Source organism: Euleptes europaea, chromosome 2 (genome assembly GCF_029931775.1).
Source record: "Euleptes europaea isolate rEulEur1 chromosome 2, rEulEur1.hap1, whole genome shotgun sequence".
Taxonomy (NCBI): domain Eukaryota; kingdom Metazoa; phylum Chordata; class Lepidosauria; order Squamata; family Sphaerodactylidae; genus Euleptes; species Euleptes europaea.
Window position 1 is genome coordinate 26,184,207 of NC_079313.1, and position 26,131 is coordinate 26,210,337.

Here is a 26,131-nt window from a genome sequence, read left to right on the forward strand (position 1 = left end):
AAAAAAAATGTAGATCCGGCCCTGACAATATAAAAAAACTTACAGCAGTGTTGAGGACAGCATCCCAAGGCATTGTGGTTTACATTCTGCAACAGGCTGCATGCACCCACCTCCACCTGTAGAAATCACTGCTGGCAGTGGATTGGAATGGGAGTGGGCGCAGATAAGAACACCACGTTTGAACTTGTTTTAAATTAATATATATTTATTTATAGAGACCCCCAAGAAAAGAGGGATTTCCCCCTTCCCCTCTTATTGCAATCAAGTCCTGCAGTTTGAGAGAATTCAGCGTGGAAAAAAAAGGGGGGGAATCTCACAGGGTGAGAGGGAAAACTCTGTTTGAATGTTTACAGTCCAACAAGCCAGATCATAACTTTCTGGATCTTCAAGGAAATATCACACTCCGTTCTTCACCAACTCATGGACCCCACTCCAGTCGACAACCAAAGGCGCATGGAACTCTTTGTCCTTCACAAATTCCTCCAGGCCCTAGTGAAACGCAGAAGCAGCAAGAAGTTAAGAACAGCCCTGCTGGGTCAGACCAGTGGCCTATCTAGTCTGTCATCCTGTTTCACACAGTGGCTAACCAGCTGCCCTAGAGGGCCAAGCAAGTCATAAGAACATAAGAAAAGCCCTGCTGGGTCAGACCGAGGCCCATCCAGTCCAGCAGTCAGTTCACGCAGTGGACAACCAGCTGCCTCTTAGGAAGCCCACAAACAAGAGCATTTATCCTGCCTGTGTTCCACAGCACCTAATATAAGTCATGCTCCTCTGATACTAGAGAATAGATATGCATCATGACTAGTATTAATTTTGACTAGTAGCCATTGATAGCCCTCTCCTCCATGAACATGTTCACTCCCCTCTTAAAGCCTTCCAAGTTGGCAGGTTCTTTATGGGGCCCAGACCTTACTGAATTTAAGGGGAGGAGGAGGAAAACTTATTTTCTGGAGAAGTACTCTGAATCCCGAAGACCCTCTCACAATGGATATTCAAAATGCTGTTTCTATCTGCGTCCTCTCTGCCGGCTCCATTTCCACAGGGCTTGTGTAAAAGAGATTCCCGTGTCTTGTGCCCAACATTTATTTTAACCTGTCCCAAGCATGGCAATAAGAGAAACACCAATTTGAACAGGAACAAAAATAATGCACCCATAACAACTTACTTCACCCCCATAGGAGACGAGAGGAGAAATCTCACACTGAATTGGCAAGTCATTGGCATCCTTCAGACTGAAGAAGAAGGGGGGGGAGAAGAGAGGAGAAAGACAAACACAACAGTTTAGGCAAAAGACATATTTATGTTGGTCTGAAATGTCACCCCTTTGGCACTGGTGACATGAAAGCTGCTTGTGGCTTTGCTGATTTAGCATTCATGCCAAGGAAGCCGCCCAGCGCTAGAGAAAAGGCTTAGAAAGTGTCCACGTAAAAGTGCCCCAGCATCTGGATTCATAGGCGCAGAATACAATTTCATCCACTTGTTAAACACACAAAAAAGAGGAAGACACCAGAAGAAATGGTTAAAAGGCAAAGGTTTTAAGCACAGCCCCCCCTTCCACATGCACACATCGGTCTCTCTCACGCAAGCAGCACCAGTCATTAACCAGAGCAGATGAGTGGCTAAAAGCCACCCAAAATGCCTCTTCAAGTATTCAGCTCACTACATCAGGACCATTTCAAAACATTTATGAATTTCCAGGATTGCTAAACTCTGGGGGGGAAATCAGCAGGTCAGCCAAAAGTAAAGCAAAGCTGAGAATCAAGAATGCATTTCGATATATGTTGAGACTGTTCTGATTCCAGCTTGGTGGTTACTGTGATAGAGAATGAACAAGAAAATATCACAGCCACCCTTTCTCCTCTCTTACTTTTTCAATTATGATCTTTTGCACCTCCAAAAAAAAGCTATCATGCTAATTTATTTGAATGTGATTGAACAAATCGGTTATCTGCTAAAAGGTGGATTAACCAGTTGATAGGCCAATGGATTTTTTTCATAGAAAAGCATTTAAATGCAGATAAAATTCAGACAACCAGTCTTGTTGAGGACATTCACAAATGTGGCTTTTTCCTCCACTGAAGGGCTTTCTCAGTATGAAGTTACAGGAAAAGTGTCTGAAGTAATGCATGCTCATACTGGTTCCTTCACAAGAGACTCACAGCCACTTTGTTCAAGTCAAGAGCTAATTCCTTTAACTTAATAGCCTGTTATCCCAACTGCAAAATGAGTATGACATGGTCTGACTTGGTAGAAGCCAAAACAGTCCAGCTTGCTCATACTGGCAGTCTTCAAGATTAAGAGAGATCTTTAAAAAATCAACTGGAGATCCTCAGGAATGTATCTGGGGCCTTGTGCATGCTAAATGTATATTCTACCACAGGTCTTCCCACTACAAGGATGCTTAACACCTTGGACAGAAGAACCACGAGGAAGATTTAGATAGTGGACATTCAAGCACACGCAACAAGACAGATGTCTTGACCAGCACAACAAGCCAAGAGCACCATCACTGTGAAATGTACTGCCCTAGCTTGCTTCTTACAGGATTTCCAGAAAGAACGCCAAGCATTTGGTCAACATTATACAGGATCAATACAGGAGGCTGTGCACTAAGTGATAACTTATGGTGTGCGTAAAACCACTTGGTAAGCCTTCTATACAGCCTGCCAAGGGGCAGTCTCTCTTCCTGCATAACCTGCACTTGACTGGAGGTATGAGGAAGCAGAAGTCATAGTAAAACTCACACCACTGCTTTATAGGATGCTACAATTGGCTTGCCAGGTGTGGTTTGTGCAGTTCCATGGCAAGTCATCATTGGGTAAATGAAAGGCTTCATGCACCCCAATGCTCTCTCCAAATGGGCTCGAAGCTCAGACGCCACTCAATGTTGCTTGGAACCAAACCATAGTTGAAGCTCTGCACGGTACTCAGAAGCTGAGACATATGGTCATCAGAACCGGTCCAGCATTCCCATCTTAAATGAAGCAAATAAAAATCCACTTTGCTTCTTGAGACTAGATCTAAGTTTTTCAGATTCATCACATCAATCACTTGCTTACGCATATATCTGCATATGTGCATGTATATCTTGTGAGAATGAGTAATGTGTGTGTTAGGCTCCCTGATAGGCTACTAGACAGATGCAATGAAACTTCAAGCCTTCTTCCAGAACGGTAGATGTACAGATTGGGCAGGAAACTTTGACTATATTACTCATTCTAGTAGGATCCATCTGGTAACAGCTAAAAAAGAGCATTGCACAATACTGAAGCCCTGTAACCTGCTGCTTCCAGAACTGTGTAAGTCAGACGTCAGTTGGCAAGACAGATGTATTAGTCACAAAGTCTTCTGCAACTCTAATACTACAATGGTCTGTATCAAGTAACCCCAAGGACCTCTCTTAAATGAAAGAATGTGTTAGAGAAGTCTGCATAGAAGCCCCAGCTTCTCTGGCTGTGTTTAGACTGCAGAATTACTCGATAACAACTTGCAAACATTGGGCTCGCCTTGTTTAGTACACTTTCCAATACTTCCTATATCTATTATGTGCTCTCTTTCTATTAGCCTGCTTGCCTTTGTTCATGCCAGGCGATGGAGGGTCTCCTCTCTGGAAGGTCTTTTGCTTATTTTGAATTTTTCAGGTATCACCTTCCTCACCTTTGAACAAGTGTGACCCTTGCACTAGTGTGCAACTCACACAGTAACACCAGGCAAAAGAATACGTCTTGACAGCAAATTTGCACAAAAACCCAGCACTGTCATTGGGCATTCACACCAGTCTTTCAACTGAGGCAGGAGGAAGAGACAGGAAGGAAGCTGTGAAGGACTGCCCCCTCCCCAGGACCTCCAAATCTTCTAAATCCCTGGAAGCAAAGATCCATTCCATTTATTGTTACAGCCAGCATACAGAAAGAGTCCCACCTCCATTAGTGAAACTCACAGGCAGGCCACCAGCAAGGACAAAAGCCCTGTAGAATGGGGGCAATAGTAAGGCGGGGAATTAGGTGGGATGGAGTGGATCCAACCCAGCCAGTTTTTTTTTTTTTTTAAGAGGACAGAATACCCGTTAAGCCATTCACCAAAAAAACAAAAGTAGATCCCTGTGTTGCAGATCTAGGGCTTGATCCAATGGAAAATTCTGCGGTCAGAAGGGATTTCCATCAACAGCAAAAAGAAGGGGGGCCGCACCAAAACAAAACGGAGTCTAATAGCAACAATTGGTGCAAGGGAATAAAATTTAATAAAGTACCCCTACACATTTCACACCAGCTTCCTCTGGGGGGATCTATTCTCTGCTCATGCATCCCATGCAAGCAATCAAACCATTACAATTAATAATGGTTATTACCACTATTAATTGTTTATTATTATTATTAATGGTTATTATTATTATTGGTTAATTATTATTATTGGTTAATTACTGTTACTAATAATGGTAATTACTGTTACTAATAATGGTTTTATTGTTTGCATGGGACACATGAGCAGAGAATAGATCCCCCCTGACGAAACCTGTGCGAAACAGGTAGGAGTATTTTATTAAATGTTATTCCCTTGCACAAATTGTTGCTTTTTGTCTCCATTTCCATTACCAGGATGCATCTTAAGGATGCATGAAGACGGTATCTGCCACACTGCTTTCAACTGGTAATGAAATATACTCATCTTCACTGCATTTCTCATGTCCAAGGACCTTTTCCTCCCCTCCAAACAAGGTTCTTCCCCTTCCCCACTTGGGGATGTAGCTGTACCCTTACAATGGATATCTTGCTCACATTGAATAATGAATCAGGGTGTATGTGTGTTTGTGTGTCTCAGATCTATCTATCTCAGATACACAGTAAAAGCACCAAAGTATAGAGTGTTGCAGGGACCTTCACAACTTCCTGAAAGAGGAGCTTGAGCTTTTTGGCCCAGTAGAGAACAAAATCCAAAAGAATTCAGACCTAACAATATACTTTTCTATCTTTTTGTACAGCTCCTGGAAGTTGAGTTAAGGCCTGCAGAGAGTCAGATTTCACCAAAGGAATGTGGTCCTGCTACACTCTCATCTCAAAACGTGGGCAGCAGCAGCTACAGGACCCTTCAGTCAGAGACACACCCAAGGTTACCGTTCAAGGGGCAAATACCAAAAGGCCAATCTATCACGGCTGCAGAAAGATGTTAGTCTGATCGCAAAGCACAGCCCCGTTACCATGCATCCCCAGACAGTCCAGGAGGGCATATTTACTTGTGATTGACATCAGCTTGGATCACATCTGACCTTCCGTTTGTGCAGCTGTCACACGGGAAGAAAAAGGATTAATGGGATTAGAGGACACGTCAATTTAACTAGCATGCTTCCCCCAACCCAGTGCTCAATAGGGGGCTTGGGAATGAGATCAAATATACCTGGAGGGGAGCCGGCAAGTGCTGTTGGCTGAATCAGCTGTGTTTCAACCCCAGACTTTACTCATCAAATAGACAGTCTTCCACACACACACACACACACACACAAACAAACACATACCCCAGAAGTTTGCTTGACCTTTGCACTCAATTCCACTGCCAGACATATGGTCCACCTTTCTGAAAAACCATGTGATTCTTAGCTATGATAATCCGTCTCAGACCATTCCTTGTTCATGTGAATGCGGTTTTACCTCCCCAGACCTCCCCAGCCCCCAAACAATCAAGGTAATACCCCCACTTGATCATTTTATTCCCATGATCAATTATTTTGGATCACTTAAGGTAAGTACAGACAGGTGAAGATGACTGACAGGTCTCTTTCCCAGCATCTGCTACCTGAGACTACTCAGGTATCATGACGAGCTGCAACTAAACTTCAGCTGGGCACAAACGCAGCTTGTTGGTGTGCTCATGCATGCCCCTCTCTCCTCCCTCTGTGTGCAGAGCTTGTTACCAGAGTTTTTGATTTGATCAAGATCCAGTTCACCACAACAGCTGAATGTAGGCAGTCTGATGAATCAGCGTCAACAAGTCATACAACCCAAGATGCAAAACCTCGGTTTAGAACATAAGAACGGCCCATCAAGTCCAGCAGTCTGTTCACACAGTGGCCAACCAGATGCCTTTAGGAAGCCACAAACAAGATGAGTGCAGCAGCACCATCCTGCCTGTGTTCCACCGCACCCAAAATAATAGGCATGCTCCTCTGATACTAGAGAGAACAGGTATGCAGCATGACCAGTATCCATTCTAACTAATAACCATGAATACCCCTCTCCTCCATGAATATGTCCACTCCCCTCTTAAAGCCCTCCAAGCTGGCAGCTATCACACATCCTGGGGCAGGGAGTTCCACAATTTAACTATGCGTTGTGTGAAAAAATATTTCCTTTTATCTGTTTTGAATCTCTCGCTCTCCAGCTTTAGCAGATGACCCCGTGTTCTAGTATTATGGGAGAGGGAGAAAAACTTCTCCCTGTCCACTCTCTCCAAACCATGCATAATTTTATAGACCTCTATCATGTCTCCCCTCAGCCGCCTTCTTTCTAAGCTAAACAGCCCTAAGCGTCCTAACCGCTCCCCATAGGTCAGTTGCTCTAGTCCCTTAATCATTTTGGTTGCTCTTTTCTGCACCTTCTCAAGCTCTGTAATATCCTTTTTTAGGCGTGGTGACCAGAACTGTACACAGTATTCCAAGTGTGGTCTCACCATAGATTTGTACAAGGGCAGTATGATATCAGCAGTTTTATTCTCTATTCCTCGTCTAATTATGGCCAGCATGGAATTTGCCTTTTTTACAGCAGCCACACACTGGGTTGACATCTTCATTGAGCTATCCACTACCACTCCAAGATCCCTTCCTTGGTCTGTCGCTGCCAGCACAGATCCCATCATTGTATATGTGAAGTAGGGATTTTTTTGCCCCAATATGCAACACTTTACACTTGCTCACATTGAATCTCATTTGCCATTTTAATGCCCATTCTTCCAGTACGCAGAGATCCTTCTGGAGCTCATCACAGTCCGATTTTAACCACCCTAAATAATTTGGTGTCATCTGCAAACTTTAATCACAGTTTCGATTCCCAGTTCAGCTTGGAGTAAGCACAAACTCCAGTTCACCGAGATTTGTACTTCATGGTCAATTGGACTTTGATCACAATGGGTAGCTCTGCATCAAGCTATATGCTTTAAGGAGAAGGGAGGAATGTGCATCTGAGTACAAAAACCAGCTGCATTCGTGCCCAATCAGAGTTTAAGTGCAGTTTGCTGCCACCCCTGAATGCAGCCTGGAATTCTCTCCAGTGGAGACTGAGCTGGGGGCTGTCTGCAAGCTTAGCCGTTTAACTCAGTAGTGGAGCTGACAGCATCTGATCTTGGAGAATCTCCTGGGTACAGCAAGGAGGAATTTCAGCAACTGCAACGTCTCCCAACACTGCCTCACTGTAACTGAAGCAGCTACGTCGGGCAACCTTCTCCCGCCACTCTGCTATTCAGGGAAGAGAAGCATCCTTCAGTGCCAGAGTGCCAACTGGTTGGTAGAATATGCTGACAAGCCGGAGGGCAGCGATTCAGTGCAGTGCACTCTGCCACCTATCCTGCTTTCTTTGCCAAGTCCCTTTAAAGTTTTCAGGAGCTAAGAATATTGTAACAAGGATGTTATCCCAAGTCAAATTAGCCCAATGTATGTTATGGAAACCAGAAAGTACAAGCTTCAGAGGCAGCTACAGAAGACAGATACCGTCCTGGGTTGGTTTCCCCACTCCTACACATGAAGCCAGCTGGGTGACCTTGAGCTAGTCACAGTTCTCTTCGAGCTATCTCAGCCTCACCTACCTCATAGGGTGTCTGTTGTGGGGAAGGGAAGGTGGTTGTAAGCTGGTTTGATTCTTCCTTAAGTGGCAGAGAAAGTCGGCATGCAAAAACCAACCTCCTCTTCTTCTTCCCCACCTCTAGATTGCCCAATTTGCCTTCAGAATCTCCAAGGGCAAAAGAGACCCTTTCAGACTCACTCACTTCACACTTTGGGGCTCATAGATTGGCTTTGCTTCCAATTACGGAGCAGTGATCCTTGCTGTTCTCCTGCCTGTAACACAACACCAAGTCTACTTACCAGCCTTGGTATTTCAACCCAGAGGAGAATCTGTTTGCTGCTGGTACCATCCTCAGAGCAGGGTGGCTGGTATGTGCAAGGAAGATGAGGTCTATGGGGTTGATTTTCCTGTGCTTTTGATAACCTGAGGCCCAAGTCTGAACCAGGGAGCACAGGAGCTTTGCTCTCAAACGAGTGGGTTCCATTTCTCCACCACCCTTAGGCCCAGGGACCTTCAAGATGCTCAGCACAGCTACAATTGTGAATCCCACACACAGTACAATGACCTCAGCCATGCAAATGAAGTCAGGGGTGGAGGGAGATCACTTGCCATGGAAGCCTGGAGCACAGTATGCTTAGGAACTCCATCATGTGAAACACAGACAAAGAGTAACTGAATCCCACCTTACTGGGAGTCACACCGAGTCAAAGTCCATATTATCTTCTCTCCGGGGGTCTCAGATAGAGGTCTTTCAGATCCATCTGTAACCTGAGCCCTTTAAGCGGAAATGCCGGGATCTGCAACTGGAGCGTTGTGCATACAAAGGAAGTGCCCTATGGCTGAGCCACATCCCCTCCCCTTGCTCAGATCACAAAGAATTAGAGGCGAGGGAAGGAGGAAGGTCAAGAACATCTTACCAGGGAATGGCAGGGAGGCGGGTTCCATTTTCATCCACAAAGTGGCCGCCGGCGTTGAGGACCCAGCGATGGTGCAGTGACATCAGGGCGTGGCGCGCGGTGGTGGGGTTGTCCTTGCCGTTTTGGCTGTCTGCGTTCTTCAATGGGGAGAACTCGTCTTCCCGCAGCACCTCGTATACCACAAACTTCCTGAACGGGACAGAAAGTAGGTCTGGCGTGTGTCGACTTACAGCTGGACATCAGCAGTACGCTCAGATGCCACATGGAGTGGCAAGGGCTCAGACAAGGCAAGGAAAGGCCTGCAATGAAAATCCCATCTAAAGCATCCTTGGAGTTCGAAGCCTTCCAACAGAGGCTGCAAATTTCCCCTCTCTGTGGCAACAGCCCATAGATGGAGCAACATAATGAGGTTGGAAACAGCACAGTCCCTTGGACAGATTTCCAAGGTACCGTAACTTGCTCCCACTGCCGACTCCCAAGACAGTCTCGAGGTAAATCAATGAATGATCCTTGTAAATCGCATGCATGTCACCCAGCCCCACCATCCCCACGGGAAGATGGCTGGGAACGTCTCTTTGCCAGCTGAATGAGATCTGGGCTAAGCTTCCATTCCTCCTCCTTTGCAGCTGTTTGGCTCATGCCTCTGGTCACTGCCTAGCTCACAGACTCCTAGCCCACAGGCAGCTGCTTGTGGTTTCAATGAGCTGGGCCAGCGGAACCAAGACTAGCCTAGGATATCATGCATTGCACTGTTTGGTTTTCTCCCCCATTTATTTAAATTGTATTTTGTAAGCTGCTTTAGGTCCCTGCTGGAGAGTAGAGTGGAGTAGAAGAGCAGAGTAAAAAAACTTAAAAGCAGATAAATACTTCTATTGTCAGAGGCTTGTGCAAAATGCTTCTTTCTGTTCTGAGTAGTAAGATCTTCCTGCCCCTCTCCTCACCGTCTGTACCTGAAGTTTCCAGGCAGGTCAGTTTCCCAGCCTGCCTCAGAGTAGGCCCACTCCACCACGCCATATAGCTCTATGAGCATTTCTGACCACCGGACCACACTGGTGGAATGGTACAAAATGCAAACGGCAATGTGCCGGGCACAAAATCCTTGACCACTGACAGATGAGCGTGCAGCTGGAAAGGCTGGAAAGAACCTACTTGGCAAACTGAAAGATGTCAAATACGAACTTCTCCATCTTAATCCCATTTGGTTTGTCTGGATTCAAAGGCTTCCCAGTGGCCACATTCATGTATGGGATCTTCTTCTGGGCTACATGGTGTTGCAACTGCGGCTCATAAATCCTGGAACAACAAGTGGATAAAATAATCTGACTCAAATATGCTCAAAGCGGGCAGATCAGCTGCTTAGAGCGCAACACAAATGTCTGAGCCGATAGTCTGTCACAAGAACCCAAAAGTATCTAGGGTAATTTACACAACCCTGCAGGTTCTGTTCAAAACATGCATTGTTTGATCAGTAGTTGGATCACACATGGAAGGTCGGGTCTATAAAGGGTCAAATGTAGTTTCCACGTACCAGATACTGGGCGCTAGAACCAACCTAAGGAAACCCACTTCGTGTAATGTTTGCTAATCAACTGGCCAGCTGCTGCTGCAAACAGAATACTGGACTAGGCTTTTCTTTGACAGACAATCAAAACTTATCACTGCACCAAGGAAGAAGGAGGGAAGGTGGACAAATGTAAAACGAGGGTGGGAGAAGCTGCATCTAGGGGAATTCTGAAATGTTCTGCAGGCAGAACACAGACAGCTTAGGTTAAAACACCCTTCACTTTGGCCTCTGCTTTTACTAAATAATGGGAATTATTTGCGGAAGCTCTTCGCAAATCATGTGAAGGCAGAAAACTGTGGGATGAATGTTCATATGTAGATTTACTGTTCTGGTTACTGCTAAACCATCCCAAGCTTGGCATTTAATAGACTGGTAGTGGGACCAGCAATCAAACAACAACTTTAAAAGGTCACACGTCATCTTAAAAATCTAAAATATCTACTGCAGCATAAGCTTTTAGGATGGATTATATGACTGGACTTCCAAGAGATATTTACCACATAAACTTTGAAGCTATGTGCAAAAGGCGTATTAGACAGTAGTTACATGGGTCCTACTCAAAGCCCTTCCTGAATACTGGGGAAACGCTTTGTTTCCAACTTGGCCAATATTCAGAGCCTGCCAGTCAGAAAATGGTTGAAGTAACTCTAGAGCAGTGATGGCGAACCTTTTAGAGACCGAGTGCCCAAACTGCAACCCAAAACCCACTTATTTATCGCAAAGTGCCAACACGGCAATTTAACCTGAATACTGAGGTTTTAGTTTAGAAAAAACAATACATACATTATTAACATCTTTTGCCTTAAAAGAAAAACACAATAACAGAGCTTTCAATGATACAAACAACTTTTTATTGAAAGGTAAAAGTTTGCATTTGGCATGCTTTTGAACAATTAATGTTTGTTCAAAGCCCCTAAGCTGGGCGGCGGGGAGTCCAGGGAAGGGGGGCGCTTTGAACTGCTCCGCGCTGCCTGCAGGCAGGGCGGAGCAGTTCAACGCCGGGTGGTGGGGAGTCCAGGGAAGGCAGACGCGACAGCTGCTTAACTTACCCGCACGTGCCCACAGAGAGGGCTTGGAGTGCCAAGTCCGGCACTCGTGCCATAGGTTCACCAACACGGCTCTAGAGTATCCATATCTTTCCCTAGGTGCCTTGCCTGATAAAAGAGGGGAGTCAAGATCCTTCTTTATTTCATATGCACTGAGTGAGGCACCCATGGGAATAAGTTTGTATGTTTTTTCTTCTTCCATTTGGTAACATTTGGCCAAAAAGTAATAGACTTCCTGAAGCATAACCCTTCATAAACTGAGCAAGTCAGGTGCATAAAGTGGAATCCACAATCAGCAGACACACACCTACCGAGGACAACGATTTCCACACCCAACAAAATGAACTACAACCTATAACGCTAAAGTGGTAGCATTCTGCCTTACTTCTGCGGCAAATGATTGACTTGTTGTCCTGCTGTGTGTGTGTGTGTGTGTGTGTGTAAAGTGCTGTCAAGTCACAGCCGACTTATGGCGACGCCTTTTGGGGTTTTCATGGCAAGAGACTCACAGAGGTGGTTTGCCAGTGCCTTCCTCTGCACAGCAACCCTGGTATTCCTTGGTGGTCTCCCATCCAAATACTAAGCAGGGCTGACCCTGCTTAGCTTCTGAGATCTGACAAGATCAGGCTAGCCTGGGCCATCCAGGTCAGGGCGTTGTCCTGCTAGAAGAAGAAATGTGTTTGACAGCAAAGGCTACTGAGCTTCAGAAGTCCCCTGATTAGGGCTAACTGATGCCCCAATCCACATTCATTTCATCTTTTAGGCTTCAAATGAAGACAGGGGGATTATAAGGACTGTTTTAGAAATGCAGCACAATCAGAAGATAACACTTTTCCTGGAGTGTACCAACTCCAGCTGCAAGGGAGAATGCTGCACATTTCAAAAACTCCCTAATCTATGGAGGGGGAAGAGGAGTGAGACGACTACCTGGTATAGGGGGAAAATACAGCATCCTCTGGGGGATGAAAAAAAAGGTAAGTGTCATCAAACATGGGAGGCTAATTCAAACATGCCATCTCCCTCCCCCACTTAGAAGTGGTACAGTCCAGGGAAAAACTATCCCAATTGACTATGTGGCATGTACAAACTGGCTCTGCATCCTCCACAATAAGTGGGGAGACAGCAGCAGAAGACCCAGGACGGGGGGAAAGGTATAAATGAGAAAAAGACACAACACCCCAAGAATGTTTGAAAGGAAAGAACATTAACTAAATTTAGATTTCGACCTGTAACAGAAGGATGAAAAGTATCATTTAGAATTAAGTTGCGTAAGAAGTCCATGACCAATGAGAATGCCCATACCTGACAACATCTTTCAGGAAATCCATCGCGAAGTAGTGGTTGGCAATGTTTCCAGCATTAAATAGAAGCCGGCCGTCATGACTCCTCTTCTGTGCCGTGGCCAAAGAGATCTCGCTGTACTCCACCACCTGGTAGACACCACCCACTCGGCACACCACGCCAACTGGCTCGGTGGGGTTGGTTTTCTCCACCACCTAAGAGGACAGGCACCACATGCTGTTGAAAGGGCAGCCAGAAATGGTAAGGAACGTGTATCGCCAGAACAGGAGGAGGACAGCTATATTTGCAAAGCCAAGGCTAGGCTTGGATAAGCTTTGAAGGCATTTTACGGGGTTCTCCCCGGAAGGTATCACATCAAGGGCAAAAACGCACTGTCACTTTAGCCTCCTTTATTCGCTGTTTCAGCCAGGATCAAATGCATGCGTTTCGCTGAATGTGCATTCGATCCTGGCTGAATCCTGGCTGAAACAGGGAATAAAGGAGGCTAAAGCAACCATGCATCTTCGCCCCAAAACAAAGGACATGTTATTCTGTGCCTGGGGGAAGTTAGTGATTTCATACCATTACTGTAAAAAACAGATACAAATTCAACAAAAGGAAAACAAAACAGAGTCCTTGAGGCAAATGTAGGCTCACTATGGAATCTCTGTAGGTATCGGCAAGAGGGATGAGGAAGTGACCAAACCCCATAGTTGTGATCTACACCTCATGGCTGTTTGTTCATTCATTTCTGGTGGCAGCCAACTACACAGCCAACTCTGCCATCCCTCTCCTTCAGCAAAAGGCATAAGAAGTTGGGGGTAAGAACGGTTCCATCAGCTAGAAGAGAGAGTCACCTTGCTCACTACTTAACTAAAAACACAGAACTGGGAGCCTGAGCCACTCGGAGAAAAATCCCTGGAGCCTATCAGTCGCCGTTTATTCTTTAAAAAACAAAACAAACAAAAAACCCACACGATACACCGCAGGAAATTAAATAAAACTGTCAAAATCCTTCCATCACACGAGGAAGGTCTTTAAGAACAGGGGAATGCAAAATTGCAAAGAACTCACTGCAATTAACTGACCCTGCAAATTTTTTGTTGTGATTTCATCTGCACTCTGTTCTATTCTTCAGAGCTGCATTCAATGCAAAAGGCTGCATACTCCCAAAATAACAGTGAAGCTAATATGCCAGCTATTTAAATAGCCATGTGACAAAGCTCACCATTTACACAGTGTACACTAAGTACTTAGATAAAGATCAAAGCTGCTACCTCAGCAAGCCTGACATCATCATGATCCGGGGGGGGGGGCAGTCTGAAGTTGAGAGAGTACTGGCTTGCCTGGAGCCACCCAGTGAGGTTATGGTTGAAACTAGAGCAACTCTTACCAACTCTTGGTTTTTAATCTGTTATTTTCCATCGCCAACAGCACGGCAGCTGTCTGTACCTGATCCCCAAGACTGCATGCAGTCACTGTACCAAACAGACTGAAAAGGAGGGCCAGGGTGGGGCAACCATTCCAGGCAGCCTTCTGCAAATACCATGTACCTTTGCTCCACAGTCAGCTCCCTTCTGTACACAGAACCCAATGAACCGGGGGTCGGCCACTTTCACCAAAATGTTGTCGACGCAGTAGACGTGGATGCAGCCAATGCCCCGCCGTTCCATGTCCTCCACGATACCATGGGCGCCTAAAGCTCGGTACAGGCCACCGTTGCCATCTTAAGAAGGGTGTTGGAAGAGAGAACACTTCAGAATGCCGGACAGCTGCAAATCAAAGTCACTTTCTATCCCACCATTCTCGGGCTTCGCCAGACCCCTAAGGAACCGGCTGTAGGCAGCAATTTATAAATCTTTCACATTCTCAATTAAAAAATAATAGAAACATCAGCAGCACCACTGCAAACATTAATTGTTCCCTTAAACAAAGGAGGAAGCCTGCCAGGGCTCTCAAGAAGCTCTTTCGGGGGGAAGGGGGTCTGGATCTATGGAGGCCCTTCTCCGGCCTACCAACATTACCTCAGAAAGTGGCACCAGGACTAAAGCCTCCTCCAAAGGATCCTCCCCCCAAAGGATCCTCCCCCCAAAGGATCAGGGAGGTTCTTATGGAAGGACACATTTGCTCTTTGAAAGGCAACCCGCGCTCAACTGAGAACCATACAAAACAAGCATTTGAACTGGAAATGATGAACTGAACAACACAGCTGTGACCGCTACTGAAAAAAGCATGCTCCCACGCTGGCTGGCACCTACAGCTTCTCTGTGTCCTATTTGTGTTTTGTGTGTGTGTGTGTGTGTGTGTCCAACAAAAGGGGTGACAGGAGCACGGCAGTTCTTTATCTGGGGCCATACCACAGTGAGCAAGGCAACAGGCTTGCACACAGTGGCGAGACGCCAAAGACAGTGAGAGCAGGAAAGGGACCTGGGCTCGGGCTACCAGCTTCAGTGCCCCCCTTTCTGTCACTTAGTAAGCCTATTTTGCTTTGATATCGTAGAGAAATTTGCCTCTCCAGAAAAAGGAAGAAAGTGACATGCCTTCTCAGAACCCTGGAGCCCCTGAAAGTTTACACGTCCGTGCCCCTCCACAAAGGGCAAGAGATGCTGCAGACCGTGGCAAGGGAACGGAAAGCTGCCATCTCCCCCTCCCCAAGTCAAGGAAATGTTCCCAGCAAGGAACCAGGGGTCACGAATAGGCTACATTCCAAAAGCCCGGTTTCATAGCCTCTGGCGAGACAAGCTCTCTTATTACAGTGCCTCTCCTGATTAATGTGGAGATTTGTGGGACAGATCTGGGAAGACCTGTACTCAAAGACAAATGGTTCTCGGTAAATTTCCCTTCATCTTCCAAACAAAAACATTAACCAGCATTTGGCAGTTATGGGATGCTTAAGGGCATAATGAGGCAGAATACGCTTCACTGTGTGTGTAAAGTGCCTTCAAGTCGCAGCCAACTTATGGCGACCCCTTTTGGGGTTTTCATGGCAAGAGACTCACAGAGGTGGTTTGCCAGTGCCTTCCTCTGCATAGCAACCTTAATATTCCTTGGTGGTCTCCCATCCAAATACTAACCAGGGCTGACCCTGCTTAGCTTCTGAGATCTGACGAGATCAGGCTAGCCTGGGCCATCCAGGTCAGGGCATGCTTCACTATACAAGGGCAATCAGAACCAAGGCCAACTTCTCACTGAGGTGGTAAAATCTGCATCCACTATATATCACTTCAGACTGTAGATGTGGGACTAAGTGTTCCTCCATAGGAATAGGGCCCTGTACATAGGAATCTAGAACGTCAGGGTAAAGGCTAAATTAGATCCCCAACATGCTAGCTTTCCATGGGCAGGGTTTTTTGTTTATATATGGAGAATTCAAAGCCTCCGTATGCAATCAGAAGTGGTACAGCCTAGAAACGGGTATAGCAAGGATATTTTTTTTAGCCTTTCTCTGATTAAGGATCCCGAGTGGGTGTAGCTCCCTTGATGAGGCCTAAGAAATAGCCAAGAAAAAGAGAGAGGGGGAGAGGGAGAGAGGGGGAGATTTGAACAGGATGATTCTTTTCTCCTACAAAATCTCCAGTGCCTAGACTCCTCACATTAATGCCTTCTTGTTCATATAAGCAAAAGTCACTCTTTGTAAAGTGCTGGATTAATGAAACCATTCCAAGGAACTATGGAATGTTTTTAAGAATGTCATGGATGAAATGGTTCTGAAGCATTCAGACTGGGATACAGTAAAAACCGATGCATTTCTCTAAAGCTGTACAGTCAGTTTTGTTTTCTGACAATTGCATTAAATCAAACCACTTGATCTTTTTTTAAAGGGAGCAGTCCTAATCACAGGGTGAGTTTTAATTTGCATGGCAAATTGAGAGTATATATGTTTATTTTTACAAGTGGTTTTGAGATGTTACTTTGACTCCAAGGTACTACTGTAATAAAAGAATTAAAAAAGAGCCATTGAAAACAAGTATTCACAATTCGACCCTTCAGAGATACACAGGGAGAGCTTAAGAGTTGGTATTAAATATATTTGAACTTATGGGGTTGAAGAACTGAAACACTTTTGATGTATTTTGACACTGTTACATCGAATAAAAGGAAATAGTTATCAATAGTACCATATGATATAAGCTTGTTGTAATTTATGATCAGCCCTGGCTAGCCCAATCTCATCAGATTTTAGAAACTAAGCAGGATAGGCCCTGGTAGTATTTGGATGGGAGACCACCAAGGAATACCAGGGTTGCTAAGTAGAGACAGGTAACGGCAACCCCCCTGATCTCACCAGACCTCAGAAGATCAGAAGGGTCGGCCCTCATTAGTGCCATGAAGTCCAGGGTTGCTACATGGAGGCAGGCAATGGGAAACCATCTATGAACATCTCTTGCCTTAAAAATCCTATGGGGTCACCATAATTTGACTGTGACTTGATGGCACAAAAAATTTTATGATCTATAATTGTAACTAAATTGGTATGACTATTTATTGTCAGATCACACACACTATAAACCAATGCAGTCAAAGAGCATGAAACATCCAGTAAACAATGCAATAAGACCAGAATGGCAAAATTTAGTTGTATGAATTATTCCAGCTTTGTAATTTTGTATAAATATTTTAAAAAGTAAAAAAGCCTACATATATAAAGCTGATTAAATAAATTTGCCTATTAAGACAGTAGGTGAGAGCAACTAAAATCTCTTCCATCTATTGCCAGCTTTAGTTTCATGAATGTCTTTCTGTCCCTGTCTAGTTGAAACTCACTGTAAAGTCTATTCCAATAAAACCAATTTGTCTCCTTGCTTACTACAAAAGCACTTCAAAACCACATACCTGGTGCCATAGAAATTTTACCCTTCTCTTCCAGGAGAATTTTCCCATCAAAGTCCATAGCAGGCAGCATACCCTGCTGGAAGAAGATCACATTTTCCTTCTTCAAGCCAAAGTATTTGTGTTTTAAAAAGAATTCTCTGGTCGATTCCATGGTCCTGCCACTTGTCATGATGTACCTGTCTCAGCACAAGAAGATAATTCCTAGTTCACTTAAGACAGCAATCCTAGGCAGGTGTATTCAGAAGTAAACCCTGTTTTATTCAATGGTACTTACTCTCAGGGATGTGTCCCTAGGATTGCAATCCTGAGAGCCAGGGTGGTGTAAGGAGGACACTAATCTGGAGAACTGGGTTTGATGCCCCGCTCCTCCCCATGCAGCCTGCTGGGTGACCTTGGACTAGTTACAGTTCTCTCACAACTCTCTCAGCCCCACCTACCTCTCAAGGTGCTTTGTTGTGGGGTTTGAGACTCCTTAAAGGTAGAGAAAATCGGGGTATAAAAACCAACTCTACTCCTCTTCTTCAGTCTGGGACATCTAAGCCATAATTCCTCTCCCACCCCATCACACACACACACAATATCCCACTCCAAACTTTTTTGGGTAGGATTTGAAAGAGATTGTAACCAAAAACTCCAAAGAGGTCACAAGCCCAATTCAGACCGGGTCTTAGGTTATCAAGGGTTCAGAGACTTATCTCCCACTAGCAGTAAGAAGGGGAATACCCTCCAGGAAACTGCTAACAATTGCAAGAGTTGGCAAAGTATGCAAGCACTTCCAAGCAGTGATTCTCTGGGTACATATTTGTTTTAGAGTAGCAGTGCAGGGGACCATGAAATTTCTCTGCCTTTCACCTCCAAGTCACACCAGAAGCAGACATTTCCTAAATCCAAGAATTCATTCCAGGGGATGCCAGAGTATTGTTATCAAGCAGTGTGCCATTAAAAAAAAAAGACTCCTGTGAGCCCAAAGTATAAAGGCAGCAGGCATCCAGCTATGTACCTATATGATTTACAGCACTCCTTTCTATCAGCTTACATTGAGGGCAGCCTGCTTTGTGGCATCTCTATCAGATGCAATATAATACTCGACTGCTGCAAAAGAATTACTGCACTCCCCACCCCCAAGAAAGATGCACACAATCTCTGAATCAAGAGGCATGCCCAGAAATGCAGGGAAAGAACTCCTCTGCAAACATACAAATATTACTCTTAAATATTCAGGGGAAAAAGCATCCTAGAAGTTTGTAAAATACTGGGCTAAAACCTACACCACAGATGTTGAGGATGCCATTTCCCATAGGCTCTTTTTCTGGCTGAAAGATTAAAGAGCAGAATACCTTCAGCTCCTGCTTCTCTCTTCCTAGAGTGACTGTAGGTACAAGCGGAAATGTTTATAAACAGGACTGTGCGTTTCCCATGCTAGAAATTGTGGCAAACCAAATTAAGTTACAAAATAAGGCAGAAATCTGTAACTTGTACAGAACACGCAAGTTGAGTATGATTTCTGTGAATTTATTCTTTATCTTTTATTCTCTGTGCACAACGGATTTTGGTTTCTGTGAGAAATGGGAGGGGTAGTAAGTTAAATAGAGCAGAAGGAAATCTTGCTTAGCCATCTCTCCAGCTACTAAGATTCCAGGAAACACTGCCCACACACTCTCAAATGTTATCTTAACAGCAAACACAGTAAAGTTGTTACACTGTCTGACTAGGATCCAGGAGACCCAAGTTCAGATCCCCAACTCTGCCAGGAAAGCTGATCAAATGAACCAAATCTACCTCACAGGATTGTTGTGACTGTGAAGAGGAGGGGAGAATAACATACAATGCTCTGAGCTCCTTAAGGAAAGGGTAGGATAAAGATGTACAAAATTATCTTTACAACCTTCCAAGTTACAGACCTGCTTTAAAAAGCAACAGTAAAATGCAAGAGAAAGATTATTTATTGTGTGCTTTTTCAGGATTCCAGCAGAAGCCTAATTTACCTAGCCCCTAATTGTAAGGCTAGCAAAACTTACCTTTGAAAGGACAACAAAGCCAGGAGTACTACCTAGTATTTCAGATCACTACCTACAATCCACTCCTAAATAATTCTAACAGAATAACAGAAGTATCCAAGAGGCATGCTTTACCAGGGGATAACACATTTCAGGCCGTGTTGTTCTTCAGCCAGTCGCTGCAGCTTCAAGATGCGCTCTGCTTGGATCTGGAACAGGGTTTTGTGGGATGGCAAACCTACATCATACATTCCCTTTGGGTAGGAGACACCCAATCTCGTCCCCTGTCCACCGGCTAGGAGGAGAACAGCTACATTGCTCTGAGAAATCTGGCGGAGACCTAAACCAAGGAAAGGGGGAGGGGGGAAGAGAGGGAAAAGAAAGTGAATAATCTGCCCCCCTCTGAAGCCAAAACAGTTCTGATGGTCTCTGTTACTGGTATTATGGAAGTAGGATAGCAAGCTCATCCTGTGGCATGCATAGATCAGGCTGCAGTCCCACAAATATGAACTCGATCCCAATTAAGTGGACATGGGTACAGTCTTTATATCTTGCAAATCGGGAATAACATGGGGACAGGAGCTCCATGCCAACATTTGCTCTTACAGCAGTGTAAAAAGAAGTTGCACCACCAGATCTTGCTTGTATTATGACCCAGAAGCATGTGTGCACATTACACAGTCTTAAAACAAAACCTCCCCAAAAGGTTAAGGCCACATAGCAAGGAAAAAACCTCAAGATTTGCAGACGCATGCTCACGGTTATTGCAAACAGCATTCAATATCCTAAGAATCTATATCTCTGTAAACAGTCATGTTTATCTTTCTCATGGTTGCAGCACACAGCTTAGGAGCTCTGTGGGAAGTGCCTGACAAAATTCAGACAAGTGGCCCCCACAGGATTTCTAGTGTGTAAAGGATGGGACTTTTAAAGTCACACATGAAAATCTCTTTTCCACCTCTACTACTGCACCCTTGCCATTCCCAACTATTACTTTATCTTCCTCAGTTCCCTCCCCAGTTTTTGCCAAAAGGAAATCCCAAACCCAGCTAAGATTTTTGATTACTTGAACTGTGGACTCAATAAGACTGCATGGATTTTACATAGCATATGTTGAGCAAATTGTGGGTATGTCAGCTAAGAATCCCAGGTGGGTAGCCATGTTAATCTGTAAAAGCAAAATGAAAAATGAGGAGCGTAGTGGCACTTTAGAGACTAACAGAATCTATTCCAGCTTAAACTAGGTGAATTGATTACTCTCTTGATTAGATTTTGTTTTAAACAAAGGATGGGACTTTTTATAACATCGCACCCACAACCTTTCTGTTGCTAACAAATGCACCAGCCTACTGAATGAAGTGAGCTCTGACTCACAAACGCTTATGCTGGAATATATTCTGATAATTGTTATAGTGCTACCAGGATCCCATTTTATTTAGTTCAGAATGTGTGCATACACTTATACACATCTCCTTTGCACCTCTCTACTGGCGTCTAGATGATATTTTTATTTCAAAAATCTAAATTCATTTAAGAAGTGAAACGTCTGTCCTTTCTTCATCCCGCCTGTCATTTTGCAGATCGTATTTTATTGCTGATATCGGTCATTTGGGAGTCCTGACTGCATCTTCAGGCCACTAAGGCCCTATACATTTATGATGAGCGCCACTTGCTTTAAATTAATAAACCAATTAGCATTGGGAATTGTTTTTTTAATTTTAATTTTATATTGATGGTTTTATTATTGTATGTGTGTTGATGTTACAAAGAGACTTTTAGGCAGCCTACACTATTCTCAGATATCCAGGCTTAAGGAAAGGCACTCTAGATTCCTCCAAGCTGACCCCTTCATGTGCCTCAGGAATCAGGTTTGCGAGAAGATGAAGACACCCAGCACAAAATGTGACGGAAGATCCACATCCCAAATGTAAACAAGCCTACCACTTTCTTACAGGAGCTCCAATACAGGCATTTAACTGGATAACATTTGTCTAGCACATAGCTAAAGCTTTGGCCTCTGCATCCTGAATGACTTCCTGCTTGGAAACAAGCCTGAATTTATTTAAGCATTTGGTAAACTGATCTTCAGGTGTATGAGGAACTTGTAAGAAAAAATAAACTCACCCAGTAGGGTGACAAAATTAACCTCTGAGAGTTATTTTTCAGTAGCACCTTACAACACACTGAATTTTCTCGGCCTGAAGAATGCCATACAACTCAAAGCCTTTCGTCGCCTTGCTGTGTCCTTTCACTGCACCCAGCATAGCTATTGGGCACACTGTTAAGTTTTAATGCTTTTGATTGTCCAGAGAAAATGGGCAACATTTTCACAGGACAAGAACTTCTGTCTATGGATTGCAACTTTTTCGGCTCCTCCTGCTGCCTCAAATGCTCCCAGAAGTCTTATTACTGGGAGAGAGGAGACCCCCAGGAACAAGACTGGGGGGCATTTCAGGCTGCCAGAGGAAGAGGTAGCCGTGAAAGTCTTGGTCTGTGGGCACAAGTCCTGGCACCTCTGAAACACTGTACTGGAACCAATATTATTTCTACTTTGTCCTCAAAAATTTAGGTTTCATCTTTGCTGTAACCTTGCTGTGCTTCCAATTCACTAAGCATGTGATAAGTTGGCACCTTTAAGACTACGTAGAGTATTGCATGATTCAACCTTCATTCTACTTGGTAACAACAGCCTAACAGGATTTTACAGACATTGTTTGAGTGCAAGGAACTAACTGAAAAACATAAGAGGCACCAAAAAGATTGTGTGGAATAAAGCTACTCTTTCAGAGGTTTTACATAAGGCTGTGACATATATGCGAGATCCAAAGGCCCACGCCCATCAAATGCAGCCAAGGAGTTGCAGACAGACAGCGTGATGTAGCGGTTAAGAGTGCTGGACTAATATCTGGGAGACCCAGGCTCAGATCCCCACTCAGGCCATGGAAGCTCACTGGGTAACCTTCGGCCAGTCATACTCTCAGCCAACCCACCTCACGAGGCTGCGGTGAGGATAAAATGGAGGAGAGGAGAATGGTATAAGTCGCTTTGGGTCCCCACTGGGGGGTAAAGGTCCCCTGTGCAAGCACTGGGTCATTCCTGTCCCACGGGGTGACACTGTGGAATCCACACAGCTTACATCCAGATTTGAGTATTACATTGTGCTATACATGGGAGCTGCTTTTGAAAAATGTTCAGAAACGTCAATTGGTCCAAAATACCACTGCCTATTTTCTGATGGATGTGGACAGGAAGGAACATGTTTTACTAATATTTTAAGAACTGTGCCTTCCTTTCCTTTATCCCTTAGAAGCTCCTTGATCAATTGATCTTGAGCAGCATAAATCTAATGTTTGAGGGATATAAGGACTGAAATCAATCTTGCCACTGACCATGTAGCCTTGGGATCCGTCACTTAATAAAAAAGGCATTATGACGGAGGTAGAGGCATTAGATATATATGTTAAATGGGAGAGATATAACATGATCAGAGTTCCTCATAAAAGCGGCATTACAAGTGGGCATGAGCTAATGAATAAATAGAGCCAGAAGAGCAAGGACAGATCCTGTCTGGGTATGGTATATTCAAAATCCTGCCCTGCATAACCATAGAGGGGTTAGCATTCAGTCTAGCTAAACAGAAGGCTCTAGAAAGATGAGGAGTTGAAGATAGTAAGTATAAGCGGGCAAACAGCGTGATGGTGGTATTCCGAAAAACAGATGAACAAATGCGGTGAGCACAAAAAGTAGTGCAAACTGTGCCTTCACTTTAAAAATGTATACTTGCCTTTCCGATACTAAAAACTTTCATTCACCTGTTTCCAAGTGTTTAAAGCCCCAAGAGCCAGTGTGGTGTAGTGGTTAAGTGTCTAGGATCTGAGAGACTCAGGCTCAAATCCCCGCTCTGCTGTGGAAGCTTGCTGGGTGACTTCAGGCCAGTCGCACACTCTCACCCTCACCTACCTCATGGTATTGTGAGGATAAAATGGAAGAGAGAAGAACAATATAATCCACTTTAGGTCCCCACTGAGGAGAAAGGTAGGGTATAAATGAAGTAAGTAAATAAAAAGTATGGGGCCAGAGCACCCAAGGGAACATTTGCTCCTACCCATACTTTCTCATTCCTTGCCAGTAAGGCTCCTCTCTGGACTCCAGCAAAGGTTGTGCGGGGCTTCCTTTGTAATTGCCCCAGCACTGTAGACCTCGCTCCTTTTGGAGGGCCAGATAATTATATCATTTCTGTCGTACAGGAGACAGGTAAAGATGTTGCCCTGCTGCCAGGCTTTTAATGACATTTTTTCCTGATGGCTTTTATGCAACAGGATGCTGTGATTTGTCAATGGGGATTTTGAACACATGAAGCTGTCTTGTATTGCATTAAACCCTTGATCTGTCAAGGTCACTCTTGTCTACTCTGACTAGCAATGGCTCTCTCCAGGGTCTCAGCAGAAGATCTTTTACATCACCTACTACTCTATCCTTTTAACTGGAGATACCGGAGACTGAACCTGAGACCTTCTGCATGCAAAGAATATGCTCTGCCTCTGTGCCACAGCCCCTTGTTTTTCTTTAAGAGTTTTTAATATAAAAAGTGGTTTAGAAATCCAGGCATCCCCATTCTAAGACACTGATTTCAAAACTTACCTTTGGCTACCACTTAAGACCACACATTTATAGACTGAAAGGTTAGAAATCCTACCGTTCACAAGTGCAAACAGTAACAGTGGGGTTACCACACTTTGTATTCCCAGCGATGTATTAAGAGTTTGAAAATAATTCACAGTGGGTAGCCGTGTTAGTCTGTCTGTAATAGTAGAAAAGGGCAAGAGTCCAGTAGCACCTTAAAGACTAACAAAAATATTTTCTGGTAGGGTATCAGCTTTCGTGAGCCACAGCTCACTTCTTCAAATACAGCTAGAATGTGAATCCATCTGTCTTTAAGTAGAGGAGAGTGAATCCAGACAAGCATTAGTATGTAAATGTTAACAGTATGTAAGTGTGAATAGCAGGCGTGATGGGATTAGGTGGGGTATGCAGAAGAGTCTGTGATGTCCAGGGGAGAGATGGGTGTGAAGAAATCAGCATCGGTAATGAGCCATGAACGCAAGGTCTTTATTCAGCCCAGGTAAATGCATTGACTTTAGTTTGAAAATGTTATAAAAAAACATTGCTTAAAAAGGGTTTTTGGATACCACGGCTTATAAATGGTTGGAAAACGTCTTCACAGCTAAAGGGGCCAAACAAAGTGTGAACAGTATTTTTGTATAACATTTTCAAACTCTTAATACATCGGTGGGAATACACAGAAAGTGCGAACAGTATTTTTTATAACATTTTCAAACTCTTAATACATTGCTGGGAATACAAGTGCAGTAATCCCCCGTGGCGCAGAGTGGTAAGCTGCAGTACTACAGTCAAAAGCTCTGCTCATGATCTGAGTTCGATCCCGACGGAGTCAGCTTCAGGTAGCCGGCTCAAGGTTGACTCAGCCTTCCATCCTTCCGAGGTCGGTAAAATGAGTACCCAGCTTGTGGGATAAAGTGTAGACAACTGGGGAAGGCACTGGCAAGCCACCCTGAAAACATAGTCTGCCTAGTTTAAGGTTCAAGTTCTTTATTATTACAGTCCACAACCAGTTTAGTCTGCCTAGTAAACGTCGGGATGTGATGTCACCCCATGGGTCAGGAATGGCCTGGTGCTTGCACAGGGGACTACCTTTACCTTTGCCTATACGTGCAAGCAGTCATGAGATTAAGTTTCCGCCTCAAGCAGCCAATGCTACGCCAGGCTGACAGTAGCAGTTGGTAAGCGAGACCAAACATTAGGTGGGAAATCAGTATGCTTATTGAAAATAAATTATTCTACCTAGGACACAGCTACTAGATGCATACAATGAGATGCAAGTGATAAGGGTGTATCAGGAGCCCCTTAAGTTGCTCAAGAGAACATCAGACCTACCTGTCAATCACTCTCTCCTTCAAGACACATGCAAGAAGGGATCCAGGAATAGCATCAATCTAGACCTCCCAAAGGAGACTACTGCACAAGTTGAAGCCTACTGATCTAATACAATACAAATGAATAGGAGGGGGGAAGCCCCTGAGAGCTATTTTGCGCAGCAAGCAGGGTCCCTCTTGGTACCTTCTTCCTCCCAGAGTGGCAGCTGAAGTCGGTCTCGGGTTGTACTCCCCAACACATCCCATGGCACAGGCGCCATCCTGGCATCCACATTCTCCTTCCCTGGTAGACGGTCCGGGTTCCTCATGGCCTTCTGGAAGGCCTGGCCCAGCTCCTCCAAGTTCATATTCTGCAACTCCATGCATAACTCTTGCTGTTCCTCTGCAGGCAGCTCCTCCCAAAAATGGAGCAGGTGGCTCTGCCCAGCCTCAGCTAAACGGCGTCGGAGCACACAGAGATCGTTGTCCCCATCCATGACCTGCAGAAGGAAATTAAGACAATTTAAGGAAAACTAAGAGTCACTGGAGAGAGACTTTGCACACAGCTGCTTTTCTAGCACTGACCCAGAAGCAATCCATGACACATCCGCATGGAGCTTTTGGAAAGTATGCTGGATGCCGAACCACTGCAACTTCTGTTAGAAGTCCTCCCCTTGTTCCCAGCAGACCAGCCCTCTCAAAGAATAAGCACCAAAGCCCTGTTTGCATGTTACACACACATCCCACATGCACACAAGTCCACCTCTTCATAAGAAAGAGCTAATGCACATTCA

General features: G+C 44.6%; 1 protein-coding gene across 2 annotated transcripts; it reads right to left on the minus strand.

Moving 5' to 3' along the window:
* Positions 1-346: 346 nt before the first annotated feature.
* UAP1 (UDP-N-acetylglucosamine pyrophosphorylase 1) lies at positions 347-25,834 on the minus strand. 2 transcript variants are annotated; one of them, XM_056845689.1, is made up of 10 exons: positions 25,543-25,834; positions 19,540-19,744; positions 17,408-17,583; positions 14,128-14,300; positions 12,596-12,789; positions 9,833-9,976; positions 8,684-8,872; positions 5,231-5,278; positions 1,166-1,232; positions 347-489 (listed from the first exon to the last, which is right to left on the minus strand). In XM_056845689.1, the coding sequence occupies exons 1-10, from the start codon at positions 25,832-25,834 to the stop codon at positions 397-399; spliced, it is 1,581 nt and encodes a 526-aa protein (XP_056701667.1). In that variant the 3' UTR covers positions 347-396. The 2 variants fall into 2 exon arrangements, with proteins under 2 accessions (XP_056701667.1, XP_056701669.1); XM_056845691.1 differs by lacking the exon at positions 5,231-5,278.
* Between the last annotated feature and the right edge of the window lie 297 nt (positions 25,835-26,131).

What these genes read in the sequence shown, in the direction of transcription:
- UAP1 (XM_056845689.1), bottom strand. Translation starts at nt 25,834, where the DNA reads ATGGATGGGGACAACGATCTCTGTGTGCTCCGACGCCGTTTAGCTGAG. An exon ending in TTCCTGAAAGATGTTGTCAG is followed by an intron (nt 9,977 to 12,595) that starts GTATGGGCATTC and finishes TTGTTGTTCCAG; the next exon opens with GATTTATGAGCCGCAGTTGC. An exon ending in GACATCTTTCAGTTTGCCAA is followed by an intron (nt 8,873 to 9,832) that starts GTAGGTTCTTTC and finishes TGTCCCGTTCAG; the next exon opens with GAAGTTTGTGGTATACGAGG.